The sequence below is a fragment of the Kogia breviceps genome, chromosome 4 (assembly GCF_026419965.1).
Source record: "Kogia breviceps isolate mKogBre1 chromosome 4, mKogBre1 haplotype 1, whole genome shotgun sequence".
Classification (NCBI taxonomy): Eukaryota; Metazoa; Chordata; class Mammalia; order Artiodactyla; family Physeteridae; genus Kogia; species Kogia breviceps.
In genome coordinates, this window is record NC_081313.1 from 17,817,419 (window position 1) to 17,832,816 (window position 15,398).

General features: G+C 32.0%; 1 protein-coding gene across 8 annotated transcripts in view; it reads right to left on the bottom strand.

Annotated features, from left to right (window-relative positions):
• Positions 1-15,398, bottom strand: part of CDH12 (cadherin 12) — a 1,002,553-nt gene that overhangs the window by 60,493 nt on the left and 926,662 nt on the right. For all 8 annotated transcript variants that reach the window (XM_067030826.1, XM_067030820.1, XM_067030821.1 and 5 more), the window contains one exon: positions 507-694. In XM_067030826.1, the coding sequence (XP_066886927.1) occupies positions 507-694 (188 nt within the window). The remainder of the gene's footprint in view (positions 1-506; positions 695-15,398) is intronic.

A 15,398-nucleotide genomic window follows, 5' to 3' on the forward strand; every position in this document is an offset into this window, starting at 1 on the left:
TTCCCTTGTCATAGCCCCTCAAACCCAGCCCTACCCCTTCTCATTTCGTCCACTTGCCAGTAGCAGCGCTCGCCCATATCAGAATTCCTCCAGTCTGAGGTCCAGGCTCACAAACAATGAGTGAATTAGATATTTATATTCTCAGAAAAGTAATAAAAGGGGCAAGACTGGTGTGCATAGAGTTTACTTCTAGATCTTATTTTTAAATTAACCTTTTCATCTGAGTTGATAATGTTAAAAAATAAATTAAAATTAGACTCTGGTAAGAATTTTTTAAGGATTTAAGCAAATTAATAGGCCTAATTTTTTCAACATAAAATATATACCTGGTGAATCACAAAATAAAAGTGTCTCTGGGAGTGAATACTTCACAGTCACCTGGTCTCTTTTTAATTTGAAATATTGCTCATTGAAGGAAAATTAAAATTACTGTCATTTTCAAGTTTTAGTCTTTCTGTTCATTAATTTTTATTGGGTAATCTACTTTGAAAAACGTGCCTATGTACCTTTTTCAATTTGAGGACTCCTTCTTGTGTGTTCTCATCTGTGACGATGTCAAACAAATTTCCCCCATCTCCTGGAACAATACTGTATTCAATTTCTGCATTTTGTCCAAAATCAGGGTCCACAGCTCTTATTCTTCCAATAGCTGAGCCAATAGGGGAAGACTCAGGAACTTTCAGATGGAAAATGCCTGATAAGATATATATAATTTTTGTATACAGTGGAGTTAGTAAAGTACATAATAAGATTACCAGCCTTGAAAATATAGTCTACAGAAAACAAATCAACTCTAAAACATAATAGTGCAAAATTGAAAGGCAATTTGCTGTCCAGTTAAAGATTATAATTAGGAGTAATAATTTCACTTTTCACTTCAATAGATTCTGTTGTAGAATTTCAATTGGTCATTATAAATAGTAGAAAGTGTTAAATTAAAATTACTGTGAAGAAATATTTTACATACTAGCACCATATAAGTGTAACCACTATCAAATGTGAAGGTGGGAATACTCATGAAATAAACTGATACTAATGCAAAAGAATCCAGATACAAGACATAGATTAAAAAGATACATAGAGAGATGATAGATAGATACATAGAAGACAGATATTTAGATATTTATAGAAAAATAAGGCTATGTGTCCTAACATACAAAAATATAAAACATATATGTAGATGAATATAATAATAGATGAACTATTTCCTCAATAACTATAAATCATTAAACTAAAAATTACTTGTAAAATGATAAGTGTATATATATATATTTATATCTATGTATTAAATATATGTACATATATTTAATCTATAATGGATTTAAGTATAGTTTACTACAGACTAATATTCAACTTATACTTAGTAAATTTTTAGTAGATTCCCTTCCAGGTACTTTTACACACGTTTAAAGTCAGGATATAAAGTTCTCTCTCCCGATTTTTTAACGTTAAGGAAAAGAGAAAAGTAAAATGCTTAGTGTTTACCACCAGGTGGAGCACCAACATTACTATAAATTTGATACTGAGTCAGAAAAACCTATAAAAATCTCTATCTATATAAAATATAATAGAATCAAGAAAAATTATGGTATCCCACAAAAATGAAAATATAACATTGTTTAAAAGAGTTTACAAAATTTTGTAAGGTATAACGTGAAGAAAAAAATATGGGCTATTTTACTGATCTCTCACCAATATAAATATTAATAGGTTAAACAGCAGTCTGTTTAAATCAAAAAACGGAAAGAAAGAAAATAGGAAGAAATGAAAATGCTAAAGCAAAACTAAACACAAAAATATAAAGTTTAAATTAATATTGACACCAGTTTAACCTTCTGTTAGTAGATTTTGGATTCTACTCTCTCATGAGTAAAGCAACCAGGGTAATTAATTTGATTTGGAATTCTAGTTACATTTATAGCAATCAAATTAGGAAGGTTTTAATATGTTTTTTGGATGCTGAAGTTCATTCAACAAGCTACATTACAGTATTACAATTGTTTCCTTTGAGATATGAGAAAAAATAATCATTCACATTTTATGGAGATTCTGCCAAATAGTCTATTCTTTATTCCCAGTTATTTTTAGAGGTCTATTGTTGTTTCACAACCGGTTACAAAATTTTCCAATTTCATTAGCTCAGGAAGCACTTAAATCTTGCCATCTGCCTTTCTACCCCCTGCCCCCCAAAAGGCTATCTACCTTTTGCTCCTATAATGTTTAAATCAGCCTTATTTATATCCATCCAATGGACATTACCTCAATGGGAGATATATTTAGTCTCGAGAGAGCTAAGTATTTACCTAAAATTGTTTGTTTCCATGTAATCGACAGAAAGTACATTTTACAGTGGTATAAAATACTTGCTTAATTAGTTAACTTAATAGTTAACTAACAGTATAGCTGCCTTCGAACAAGATATGAGAAATCTCTCTAAAAGAGAAAATGTAAATGTTAAATAAATAAATAGATACCAAATAAAAATACTTCAAGTGGCAACAATGGAGTGTTATGTAGACATTATAAAATAATTTTGGTTGAAGAATTCATATTTATCTATCAAACTAGCAACTTTTCGTGGACTATAATTACGCTTCATTAGGCTTTATTCCCTAAACACTTAAGAGAGTGGCTATCCTGTAGAGTTGTCCAATGTTTGTGAACTTAAAGCAGGGTTTGAATTTGAGACAACACGAGCAAAGAAGAAGACTTAAATTATGGGTTACATTGTATACCCATTGCCTCCAAAAAGGGTAAAGACAGATATCCAAGGGGAATTTGTCTAGTTCAAATAGCCATGATTAGTAAGCAGGACATAACGTGGCTTTTGCAACCTAGTTTCTATAGAGTATGTGTTTCACAATATCCATATTAAACCCTAATCCTACTGAAGCACTCCTGAGATATTAGCAAACAGAAGGATGCCTGACTTCCTTTTTAATGTGGCAAGAAATCATGTGAGATAGTTATATAAAGTTGTACTAAATTTCTCAGTGACAAATTCCAAAGAAAAAGGACAAGGCATAGAACATGTGAAGTATTTTTTATTTCCTTTTTTCTTCCTTTCTTAGCACCTATGATTTACCAGAAATGTGTCTACAACCTTTGTGTCTCATTGTGTGATTGTGATATTGAAATGAAGAAATACTAAAAGCCTTGAATCTATAGTGTGATCTGTCATGGTCTAATCTAACAGTACATCAGTAAGTGTTAGGAAAGTTCTTGAATTTTTCCAAATAGAACAGTGGAGGTCTATGTTGGAAAATAAATGCTCCTTTAACAGGATATTTAGTTAGGAAACATGACTAAAAATTACTGAAGACATAGCTGGCAGAGATTTGAGAGAGATGGGGAGTGTAGTGGATTTCAAGTTAAAAACATGGCCAAGCAGTGCATGATGGTGATTGTGTTGAATCACTGGGGAAAGGGGAGGGTTGAATGGAATCTTTAGGAAAATATGGGCCTCTAACTTAAAAGCTTGGAAAATTTCTGCTTACTTTATCCAAGCTATTTGGGGGGAGCAACTTTAGGTTACAGGTTAGGTTTATGAGTTTGCTTTTCATTTGAACATTTAAAAGTAAAAATAATAGAATCAAAAAATCAAGGGAAATAATCTAGTCTGGTATCATCACTTAGGCTTATGGTTAGTGAAGGTGAAGAGTTTAGCCAGAACTGAGACTTTTCAATGTCAGAGAAAATTTAAACTCTTAGAGGTTAGCTAAAGGACGTCAGATAATACAGAGTATAGATGAAAGACTATATGCCTTTTCAAGACTTTAGGCTGAGATATGACTCTTATGGTTTATAAAAGAACATTTTATGAGGCTATTAACAATAAATGTGAAGACAGCCATACTTTGCAATCCTCTATCAATATAAGTTAAATAGCAGTTTTAGAAAAAGTTGTCAGCATATAGCTTGCCTGCAAAATTCATAATTATCTAACAGCATTGGAAAACTTGTCATTAAATTGAAATATTAGTCTTGTCCTAAAAATATGGACTTAATAGCATTCCACTAACATGCCCTATTAAAATTAAGATATAATAGGAGTAAAACAGTGTTTTCTACATACATCTGTTTTCTACATTGGGGTTTTAGTGTACATAAAGCAAACACATAGAGAGCACTGAATTTTCTATTCTTTGCATAACAGGTATACATTGTAGTAAGGTGGAAGATGCATTCATTAAGACAAGCATTTCTCAGTAGAACATTGTAGTTGGTAATAAAGTCTACAGAACATGGAACAAGTCAGAGAAACTATGCACTAGTCTTGTCAGATTGTTTAGGTTCTGTCACTTTATTTCCAATGAATTGACATTTTATCACTTCTAGAAACTCAACAGCATTAAAGCTAGGGTCATTAAGATTAATTCAAAACTGAAGTAAATCTTCACCTGTGCCAAAGTTGGGTTGCTTATGATGTACTATCTAAATACATTGCTGTCATTTTCTGGACATCCTACTTTTGACACATATGAAATATCTTAATGGCACTACCTCTACAACACACATTAAGATAGAAGACAGGTGACAAGAAATTATTCACAGAGTCAATAAGAATATAAACTTACATAGTGATCAAATATGCATGCTAGGCTTAACAAAAATAACCATGTTCCTATAGAAAAGGAGAAAACTGCATGTAGTGAACTACAGTAGAATTATAGTGATCAAATTCTCTAGCTTCTTACAGATAATGTGCCCTGTTAATTCCAAAGGTAAAAGTATCTGTTACTTAATTATAGGCTAAGTGGCATCCTCTAAGTAACTAATGCTACTCAAAAACTTATACTTTGATTATTAGAACTTGCACTGCGTGTGTGTGTGCATGTGTGCACATTCATTAATACCTAAGAACAAAGGATATATATTTCCCTTCCTTTTTCTTTGAGAAAATTTCCAAGTATTGATGAAAATACCAAAAGATATATATTTACTTAACAAAATACAAATTAATATGTTACAGTTTAATCGGAAATAAAGATTATAGGACCTGAATAAATACATTAAATGAATGAATGAATTATACAGTACTGTGATAACATTCAGCCATAAGAATATAAAATAAAAAGAAGATGGAATAATCCATTACAAATTCTCTTTTGAAATACATTTTATTTTATACTTATAATAATAACTAATCTAAAGTTATTGAAAAACAATACATAAGAAGTCGATGTTCAGCTGCACATAAAACGTATCTATACGTAACAAATAACTAAGCTGGAGGTAATTACACCTAAATAGAAATTATTTCAAATTGATAAGAATGTTAAACATTTTTAAGAACTTGAAAGCATATACTTGAGGCCACTTAAGGAGGTGATTACTTGAAATATTACATATACATTTCAATTTTAGAAAATAGAGAGGAGAATCAAGATGGCAGAGTACAAAGGACTTAAACTCATCTCATTGTTTGGGCACACCAAAATTACAACTACTTACAGAGCAACTATCTCTGACAACAACCTAAAGTTTTACAGAAAAGATTTTCTGCAACTAAAGAAGGGACCACGACAAGATGGGTAGAAGGGGAGGAGATGGTTTATACTCAAGACCCACACCCCCAGGATGATAACTGGCAAACAGGAGGGAAATTACAACCACAGAGCTTGAAAATGGAAACACAGCATTCCAAAACCTATGTGAAACAGCAGAAGCAGTTCTAAGTGGGAAGATTATGATAATATAGGCCTACCTCAGAAAACGAGAAAAATCTCAATTAACCAATCTAACTTTACACTGAAAGGAATGAGAAAAAGAAGAATAAGCAAAACTTAAAGTTACTAGTAAGAAGAAAATAGCACAGAGCCAAGAAGAAATAAAGGAAATAGAGGCTAAAAAAAAATAGAAAAGATCAATGAAACTAAAATTTAGTTCTTTGAAAAGATAGATAAAATTTATAAACCTCTAGCTAGACACTTCAACAGAGTATTGGAAGTCCTAGTCACAGCAATCTGAGAAGAAAAATAAGTAAAAGAAACCCAAATTAGAAAGGAAGACATAAAACTATTATTCTTTTCAGATGACATAATCTTATACATAGAAAATACTGAAGACTCCACCAAAAAAGAAAGAGAACTATTAGAACTAATAAATGAATTCAGTAAAGATGTAGGATCCCAAATTAATTTACAGAAATTTGTTGCATTTCTACACACTAATAATAACTGTTGGAAGAAAAATTAAGAAAACAATCCTCTGTACAATTCAATCAAAAAGAATAAAATACCTAGAAATAAGTATAACCAAGGAGGTGAAAACCTGTACTCTGAAAACTAAAAGATATTGATAAAAGAAATTGAAAACTTACAAACAAATGGAAAGGTATACCATGCTCATGGATTAGAAGAATTAATATTGTTAAATATTCTACCCAAGGCAATCTACAGATTTAATGTAATCTTATTAAAATACAAATAGCATTTTTCACAGTACTGGAACAAATAATCCTAAAATTTGTATGGAACCACAAAAGACCACTAATAGCAAAAGAAATCTTGAGAAAGAAGAACAAAGCTGGAAGTATCATGCTCATGGATTTCAAACTTTACTACAAAGCTACAGTAATGAAAACAGTATGGTACTGTTAGGTCAATGGTACTGTTAGATCAGTAGATCAATGGAACAGAATAGAGACCCCCCCAGAAATAAACCCATGCACTTATGGCAAATTAATCTACAACAAAGGAGGCAAGAATATCCAGTGGGGAAAAGATCTCCTCTTCAATAAATGGTGCTGGGAAAACCAGACAGGTACATGAAAAATAATGAAACTGGACCACTTTCTCACATGATATACAAAAATAGACTCAAAATGGATTAAAGACTTAAATTTAAGACCTGAAACCACAAAATTACTAGAGGAAAACATAGGTGGTGTGCTCTTTGAAATCTATCTTAGCAATATTTCTTTGGATCTGTCTCCTCCAGCAAGGGAAACAAAAATAAGCAGATGAGACTATTAAAAAATTTAAAAAACACACTTCTGAATTGAAGATATTTCCAAATGATATATCCAGTAAAGGGTTAATACCCAAAATACTTGAAGAACTCATAAACTAAAAAAAAAAAAAAAAACAGTTGAATAATAGGCATAAGACCTGAAAAGACATTTTTTTCCAAAGAAGTACAGATGACCAACAAGCATGTGAAAAGATGCTCAACAACACTAATCATTAGGGAAATAAATATCAATACCATGAAATATTGTCCCACACCTGTCTGAATGGTTATCATCAAAAAGCCAAAAAAGAAGTGTTGATGACACAGCAATTTCAATTCTGGATATATACCCAAAGAAAACAAAAACACTAATTCAAAAAGATATATGCACCATAAGTTAATTGCAACATTCATTACAATAGCCAAGAAATTAAAGTAACGTAAATGAACATCAAGAGATGAATGGATAAAGAAGATTGGTACATATATACAATGGACTATTACTCAGCCATAAAAAGAATGAAATCCTGCCATTTGCTACAACATGGATGGATCTAGAGGATATTATACTAAGTAAAATTAGCCAGACAGAAAAAGACAAATATCATATGATCTCACTTATATTTGGTATTTAAAAAAACAAAATAGAAAAATAAAACAAAACAAAAACAGACTAATAGATACAGAGAACAAACAATGGGTGGTTTCCAGAGGGGAAGAAGTTGGTGGGGATGGGCGAAATAGGTGAAGGGAATTCGGAGGTGTATACTTCCAGTTATAAAATAAATAATCACAGTGTCATATTGTACAGAGTAGGGAATATCATCAATGGTACTGTCATGGCTTTGTATGAGGATAGATGGTCAATAGATTTACTGTAGTGATCTTTTAGTGATGAATTTAAATGTCAAATCACTACGCTGTAGACCTGAAATTAACATAATATTGTATGTCAAATATATGTCAATTTATAAAAGTGAACTATTTTTTGATACATGCTACAAAATGGATTAACCTTTAAAGATACTGTGCTAAGTTAAACAAGCTAGTTATAAAAGATTACATATTGTATTACTCCATTTTATGGAGTGTACAGATAGGCAAATCTACAGAGACAGAAAGTAGATAAAATTATGCATAGGAGTGGAGGATGCAATTGAGAGGAACTGGGGAATAACTGCTTATGGGTGTGTGGTTTCTTTTTGGAATGATAAAAATATTCTAGAATTAGATAGTAGAGATGGTTGCACAACTTTTTGTGTATAGTAAAAAGCACCGAATTGTACACTTTTAAAAAACAAAAAAATAAGTAAATAAAAACCATAAACAAAAACAAATAAATAAATAAAATTTAGAAAATTATGCATATTACTATAAAACTGTTGATTCAGTGATTGAAGTCAGACATTAAATTATTCAAATAGTGATCTTGTGTATATATATGTGTGTGTGTGTGTGTGTGTGTGTGTGATTTACCATCTAATTACAGAGAATTAAAATGTTGCTTTATAAATATTTTAGTGTTTTAATTACTTAAGCAAGTATAATAGCACACAAAATGGTCTTGCCTTATCTATGGAAAATAAAAAGGTAATAAAAGCAAAAACCATATCTCATATGACCTTGTCTCATATTTCACAGAAAAAAAATAATATCATAGAGGGGATAGCTCAGCTTCCTGAACTTTTAGACCATCCCACATCATGTTACCATTAGTCTAAAAAAGTACAACATGCAAGATGTAATAAAAACCTTTTTTTTTTTCCTTTGTCTCCCACTGTTCCTTTAGACTTTCTTCATTGCCAGTACGCTTTGCCTTCTTTGCTCATCTTCAAATAGTAGTCTTATGTTGACTTTAATTACCAAAGTCTAAATCTGGAAATCAGAAATTTCCAGTATATCATATTAATTTTGATCCATATGCAAAATTAAGACTTCTCCTGTCTGCCAGTCCACCCTCAAGCCAAACTGGGCCAGTGCAGATGGGGCTTCAGTTTGGAAATGGGTGGCTCGACAGGCTTTCCCTGTCTCATCATTCACTTGCCAGTATTGAAAATTCCAACCAAACCAATTCCAAATGAACTATGAAACAAAAACACATTTATATTACTTAATGATTGTCAGAATAAAAAGTGTTCTTGATTCTCAAAAATATGTATTTTTAATATATGTGATTTATATAACCACTACTTCCATTACATAGTAAACATGATGTAGATCTTGGCAAGAGTGCACAATGTTTCAAGTGCATCAATAACCTTTGGTTGTACATTCATTTTATGGAGTACATTTAATATTCCCTTAAAACCTCCATTAATCATGTAAACCTTTCTTTTGTCCTTGTCTATGTAATTTCTGACCCACCTAACAAAACATAGTAGATGGATAATTCTCATTGATATTGCCCAATAATTTCACAAAAATGGGCCACACCTGAGGTTTTATTATAAATTATAAATATATTCAACATCTTACAAACTAGGCCTGAAAAATGTTTGAAAATCAAATTCCCCTGGGAATACTTATTTCACCAAAAGTTTGATTTTTCACAGATTTTTTGAAACATTGTGAGACTAGTCTAGAAAATAAACTTAACCAAAATTAATTTTTTCAATAGCACCAAATTCATTGATCTACAGATTTTATTTCTAAATATTCATCATTTGTTAATGCATTAATGTATATATACAATGGTTTAAATTTTCTTTAATTGACTGTATTTTATTATTGAACATGACGTATCTCTTCCCTATTTTGTTGCTTATGCCTAAAATGTTTCATTTTCCCACTGCTCCTCAACCCCCTTTACATAAGTTCTATTCTTCATTCTTTCAAGGACAACTTTAAGTCATTTTCTGATGAAATTTTTTCTTGTTTTTGCACTTCCATTTTTTCACGATTCTTTAAATAATACATTATGTTTTTTCAATGGTCTAAAATATTTTGGTATACATTTGCTGTTCCACTGGCAAACTCTTCTTAGAGGTTTCAGAAATCAATTCTGATATTAATTCCTTCTACACCCTCTCAGATCTGTTCTGTAATGATTTGGTGCCCATCTTACACATTTGTATATCATTGTGTGCATAAGTCTATCATTCATTTTACTTCACATAGTATAATTGTCCATTATACACAGAGCTGCTGGAGGGAAGAGATTTTTTTAAATCCCCGTTATACATACAAAAAAATGATATAGACATTTTTGCATTTACTTTTCTATAAAACTAGCAATCCATGAAACATTATTCATTAAAGGATATAGTTTATTGTGCCCAATATCTGTTAATAAAATAGATATCTATTTTGTTAAATATTTTGTTTCCATGGTTTTAGTATTATTTATATCATGTTTAACTCTCATAAATACGGTATAAGTCCAGTTTCTTTGCCTATATAAATGCTAAGACCAATAATAAGGCAAATATGAAATAGATTTAAACCATGTGACATAAATGAGAATTTAGGATACCTTCACAACTGTGGTTAAAAATATACATCATTGTCAGAAATATATGTATTAAAGGTTTGAGGTAGTGATTTTTAAGGTTCTCCTTATACTTTTGTTCATTCCCCCCTCCTGGATTTTCTTACATTCAAAATTAAAGAATTATGCCCTCTTTAATCTGATTAATTTCATCCATGCCTCAAGTTTCATTTGTCACTTCTATCATTAAATGTCTCTCGGAAATGTTTTTTTGACTCTGACTTCTCTTTGAGGCTTCCTATATTTTCAGCCATCGTTTGCTCATTTCCATTCAAATTTCAGCATATCAACAGAAAAACCATCTCCTACTTAAATAATTTCTTCACATGCTCTTTATCTTACTTATCTCTGAATCCAATAGATCACAAAGTCCTTTCCATTCTGCTGCTGTGTATTTCTCAATTCTGGCTCTGTTTATTTGTTCCAAACAACTGCCCTGGGTTTGTGCCACATCTTCTCTCTACTTCAGTGTTTACCAACTTAACAAAGTTACTTTTTAAACATATTGATTTATGATATTGCCTCTCTACTCAAAAGCACACACATACATACATAAATACGTGTGTATAATTCAGGATTACGGCACTCTGCAACCAACCCTCTCTCTTTCAGTCTGTTAAATTCTTACTATACATTTCTTCTTAAATGCCATATCCTTCATATTTCCTAATAATCCCAGCTAGATCTAATAACTGTATCCTATTTATGTCAATAATTATTCTGATCATATTCCTATTATGGAATTTTACTGTGGTTGTAATATATTTAAACATATAGATATTTGTCTTATAGAGTGCACTGTTGACTGAGAAAAGTAAAGATAGTATTATTCAATTCATATCTCTTAAGAATCAAGAACAAGTATCAATAAATACATATACTTGATTGTATAAAAGTGGCAGGAATTTTTTTTAACATCTTTATTGGAGTATAATTGCTTTACAATGGTGTGTTAGTTTCTGCTTTATAACAAAGTGAATCAGTTATACATATACATGTATCCCCATATCTCTTCAATCTTGCATCTCCCTCCCTCCCACACTCCCTATCCCACCCCTCTAGGTGGTCACAAAGCACTGAACTGATCTCCCTGTGCTGTGCAGCTGCTTCCCACTAGCTAGCTATTTTACATTTGGTAGTGTATATATGTCCATGCCACTCTCTCACTTTTCCCCAGCTTACACTTCACCCTCCCCATATCCTCAAGTCCATTCTCTAGTAGGTCTGTGTCTTTATTCCCGTCCTGCCCCTAGGTTCTTCATGACCTTTTTTTTTTTTTCCCTTAGATTCCATATATATGTGTTAGCATACGGTATTTGTTTTTCTCTTCCTGACTTACTTCACTCTGTATGACAGTCTCTAAGTCCATCCACCTCACTACAAATAACTCAATTTCATTTCTTTTTATGGCTGAGTAATATTCCATTGTATATATGTGCCACATCTTCTTTATCCATTCATCTGTTGATGGACACTTAGGTTGCTTTCATGTCTTGGCTATTGTAAATAGAGCTGCAATGAATTGTGGTACATGACTCTTTTTGAATTATGGTTTTCTCAGGGTATATGTCCAGTAGTGGGATTGCTGGGTGGTATGGTAGTTCTATTTTTAATTTTTTAAGGAACCTTCATACTGTTCTCCATAGTGGCTGTATCAATTCACATTCCCACCAACAGTGCAAGAGGGTTCCCTTTTCTCCACATCCTCTCCAGCATTTATCATTTGTAGATTTTTTGATGATGGCCATTCTGACCGGCGTGAGATGATATCTCATTGTAGTTCTGATTTGCGTTTCTTTAATGATTAATGATGTTGAGAATTCTTCCATGTGTTTGTTGGCAATCTGTATATCTTCTTTGGAGAAATGTCTATTTAGGTTTTCTGCGCATTTTTGCATTGGATTGTTTTTTTGATATTGAGCTGCCTGAGCTGCTTGTATATTTTAGAGATTAATCCTTTGTCAGTTGTTTCATTTGCAAATATTTTCTCCCATTCTGAGGGTCGTCTTTTTGTCTTGTTTATGGTTTCCTTTGATGTGCAAAAGTTTTTAAGTTTCATTAGGTCCCATTTGTGTGGCAGAAATTTTTAATTGACTATAATGTGATTTTCAAAGACTGAAATAATAATAAAATAAACTTAAGCATTTTAAGAAAACTGGGGAAATGATATTAACAATCATAGCCTATATCCTTTACTCTGGATAAAATTGTTTAAAATAGTATTATGATTATAATTGCCACCTCAAGAAGGTTGCTAGCCATCCAGCTCATAAGCATAATTCTTCTGAGAGTCTGCTAATGGGGCAATGGAGCAACCAGGCTACAATCTTTTATACTTTGCCACATGGGAAACAGAACGAAATAAGTAATCAAAAAGTGTCAGCACTATTTTAAAAGGTCTCATATACTCATTAGCAAAGCACAATATGATATGAATAATGAGAATTATAGCAATGAAAAATTATTTAAACATTCTATTTCTGTTATTTTTCATTTGCTTACTTCTGCCCACATAGAGTCTAGTGAAACTCACTAATCCCTTCTCATTGGAGAACTGGGAGTGCAAAGTTTTTCACTGAGCTTGCCTTCAAATTGTATTCACTTTGATCTAGTTTGAGTTCAGCCTTAAAGCATCAGTATCTGACATCCGTAATCTCTTTGGAAAACTTTTAAACAAGACATACAACTCTATATGAGTGCTTAATATGTTAAAAAAAATAAACTTTCAAAATACTTAGTTTAAAATGACTACATTTTAATACTCAGTCTCCACCCAAAGAGGTAGAATTTTGCATGAATCAAAAAATTCTCATGAGATACAAAATAATTAACTCATTACCTCTAATTAATGAATAATGAAAAAGCCTTCTCAGAGAATCAACACTTGCTCCTTCATCACAGATTTTCAAATTGTGCCCTGCAGACTATCTATATCACAATCTACTGGAACACTTATCTACAATTCAGATTTCTGGATCTAAGCTACATCAATTGAAGCAGAACTTCCATCACTGGGACATGGGATCCCAAGGAATTCCTAAGGCAAATACAATTTGAGAACCACTGGGAGAGCCACTGGTGAATAAGTCCCAGATTATCATTTGCATGCCTTATCTTCAGGAAATAGTTATTTCTCATTTATTTTTATTGAAGTAGACAAAGGCCCATTTGGGAATTAAACTTGAAGTTTTTATTCCACTTAGTAAAAAGCCAGTTTTATAATGTGTCTTGGCTTATTTTTCAGGACTAGAAATAAGAGTCATCAAATATGACTCATGCCCACATTCTATGTGAGAATTGGAAGATGTCTGAATATAAATGCTTTGTATAATTTTTTAACCCCTAAAATTTATGATTTTAATGCATTTTAAACATTTCCGCCCAAATGAGGAGCATATCTAATTGTCATATATCATACATACATACAATATCAAAGATCAACTTATCTAATTTTTTGTCATATTCATATATTTGGGAGGTACTGACCTAAAAGCCACAGACTAGGTTAAATTGTCAGAGAATGCTAGAAAAGTGTTATGTGTTTGAAATTACTTAAATACAATTTAATTATGGGAATTAAACTGTGTATTAAAGTTGGAGTTAAATTGGCACCAGTACTAAGTTTGAGAAACATAAACAAATATGAATTTATATCATTAACACCTTCATATATTAATTTTGTATTCCTATTTAAAACCGACACCCAGTTCCAATTAAGGAAAGCCTTAACTTACATTTGATCTATACAGTTAACTTTGCAGACCAGTTGGTCCATGCCACCCTTCCAACCTCAAATATTTGAGTGAAGCTGAAGTAGTCATTTTCATTTAAATAGTAGTGGAGCTCACATAAGACCCATTATTTTAGTCATGGCTCTTTTGGTATTCTTTCAGAGTAATTGCCACCATCTTCTCTTTCTCATTCTTTCACCTAAAATAGCATATTAGAGGCAGTGATAAGAACAGAAATTCCACCTTTGCCTCAGAGGCATCGTTTAGAAACATGCTGAGGGTGTTAACAGTTATTTGTACCTGATCTGCGGGTAGGAAGCAGGTCCTTGGCCAGAGTCTCCAGATAAGTTGGGAGGAGAGATGTGTACATAATTCACTCCCTCACAGTCACAGAAAGATTGTGAAAAGAACCGAAGTGCTTCTCAGCACACACACATTTACATATTCAGGCATATCTTGGGCACTCAAAATCCAGGAAAAATTTTCTCCTATGATATTATGTAAATAAATATATAAATCTATATAAAGTTTTGAATCCTCAAATTATATATACATAAATAAATATAAAAATATAAATATGTACAAATATTATATCTAAAAATAAACAACACATGAACTTGTATCTTTAGTAGCCAATCTCAGTCATCCCCATGGCAACCAAACTTTGGACACCTGGCAGAACGTGACGGTACCTTTTCTAAGTCTGGATCTGAGTAGCTGTCAAAATTCAATTACTCTTTAATTCTGTATTTGGAATGACTTATTACATGGTTCTACCAAGTAAATTTCAGTATCAAAGCTTATAGTTTTCCAGGTATAAAGATGGTAAATGGTAAACAAAGAGGAACCAGACTTTGTGCCCCATCTGGGTATAACTGGGTTCATGGTTCTAGGTATAATATTGGATACAATTATATGTTTTAGAAAATAACTATTGTACAAATAGTATTTTATTGACTTATAACTGAATCAATTGTCCTATAACTAGAAACAGTCAATATAAACACGTCTGGTAGGCATTTGATGAAAACAGACTTACTTTATTTTGTTTATTTATTAATTAATTTATTTATTTAGGCCTCACTCTGCAGTCGGTTTGCTGGATCTTCTTAGTTCCCCAACCAGGGATTGAACCTGGGCCACAGCAGTGAAAGCTCCAAGTCCTAACCACTGGAGGGCCAGGGAATTCCCAAAAAACAGACTTACTTTAAAATACTATTTTATTT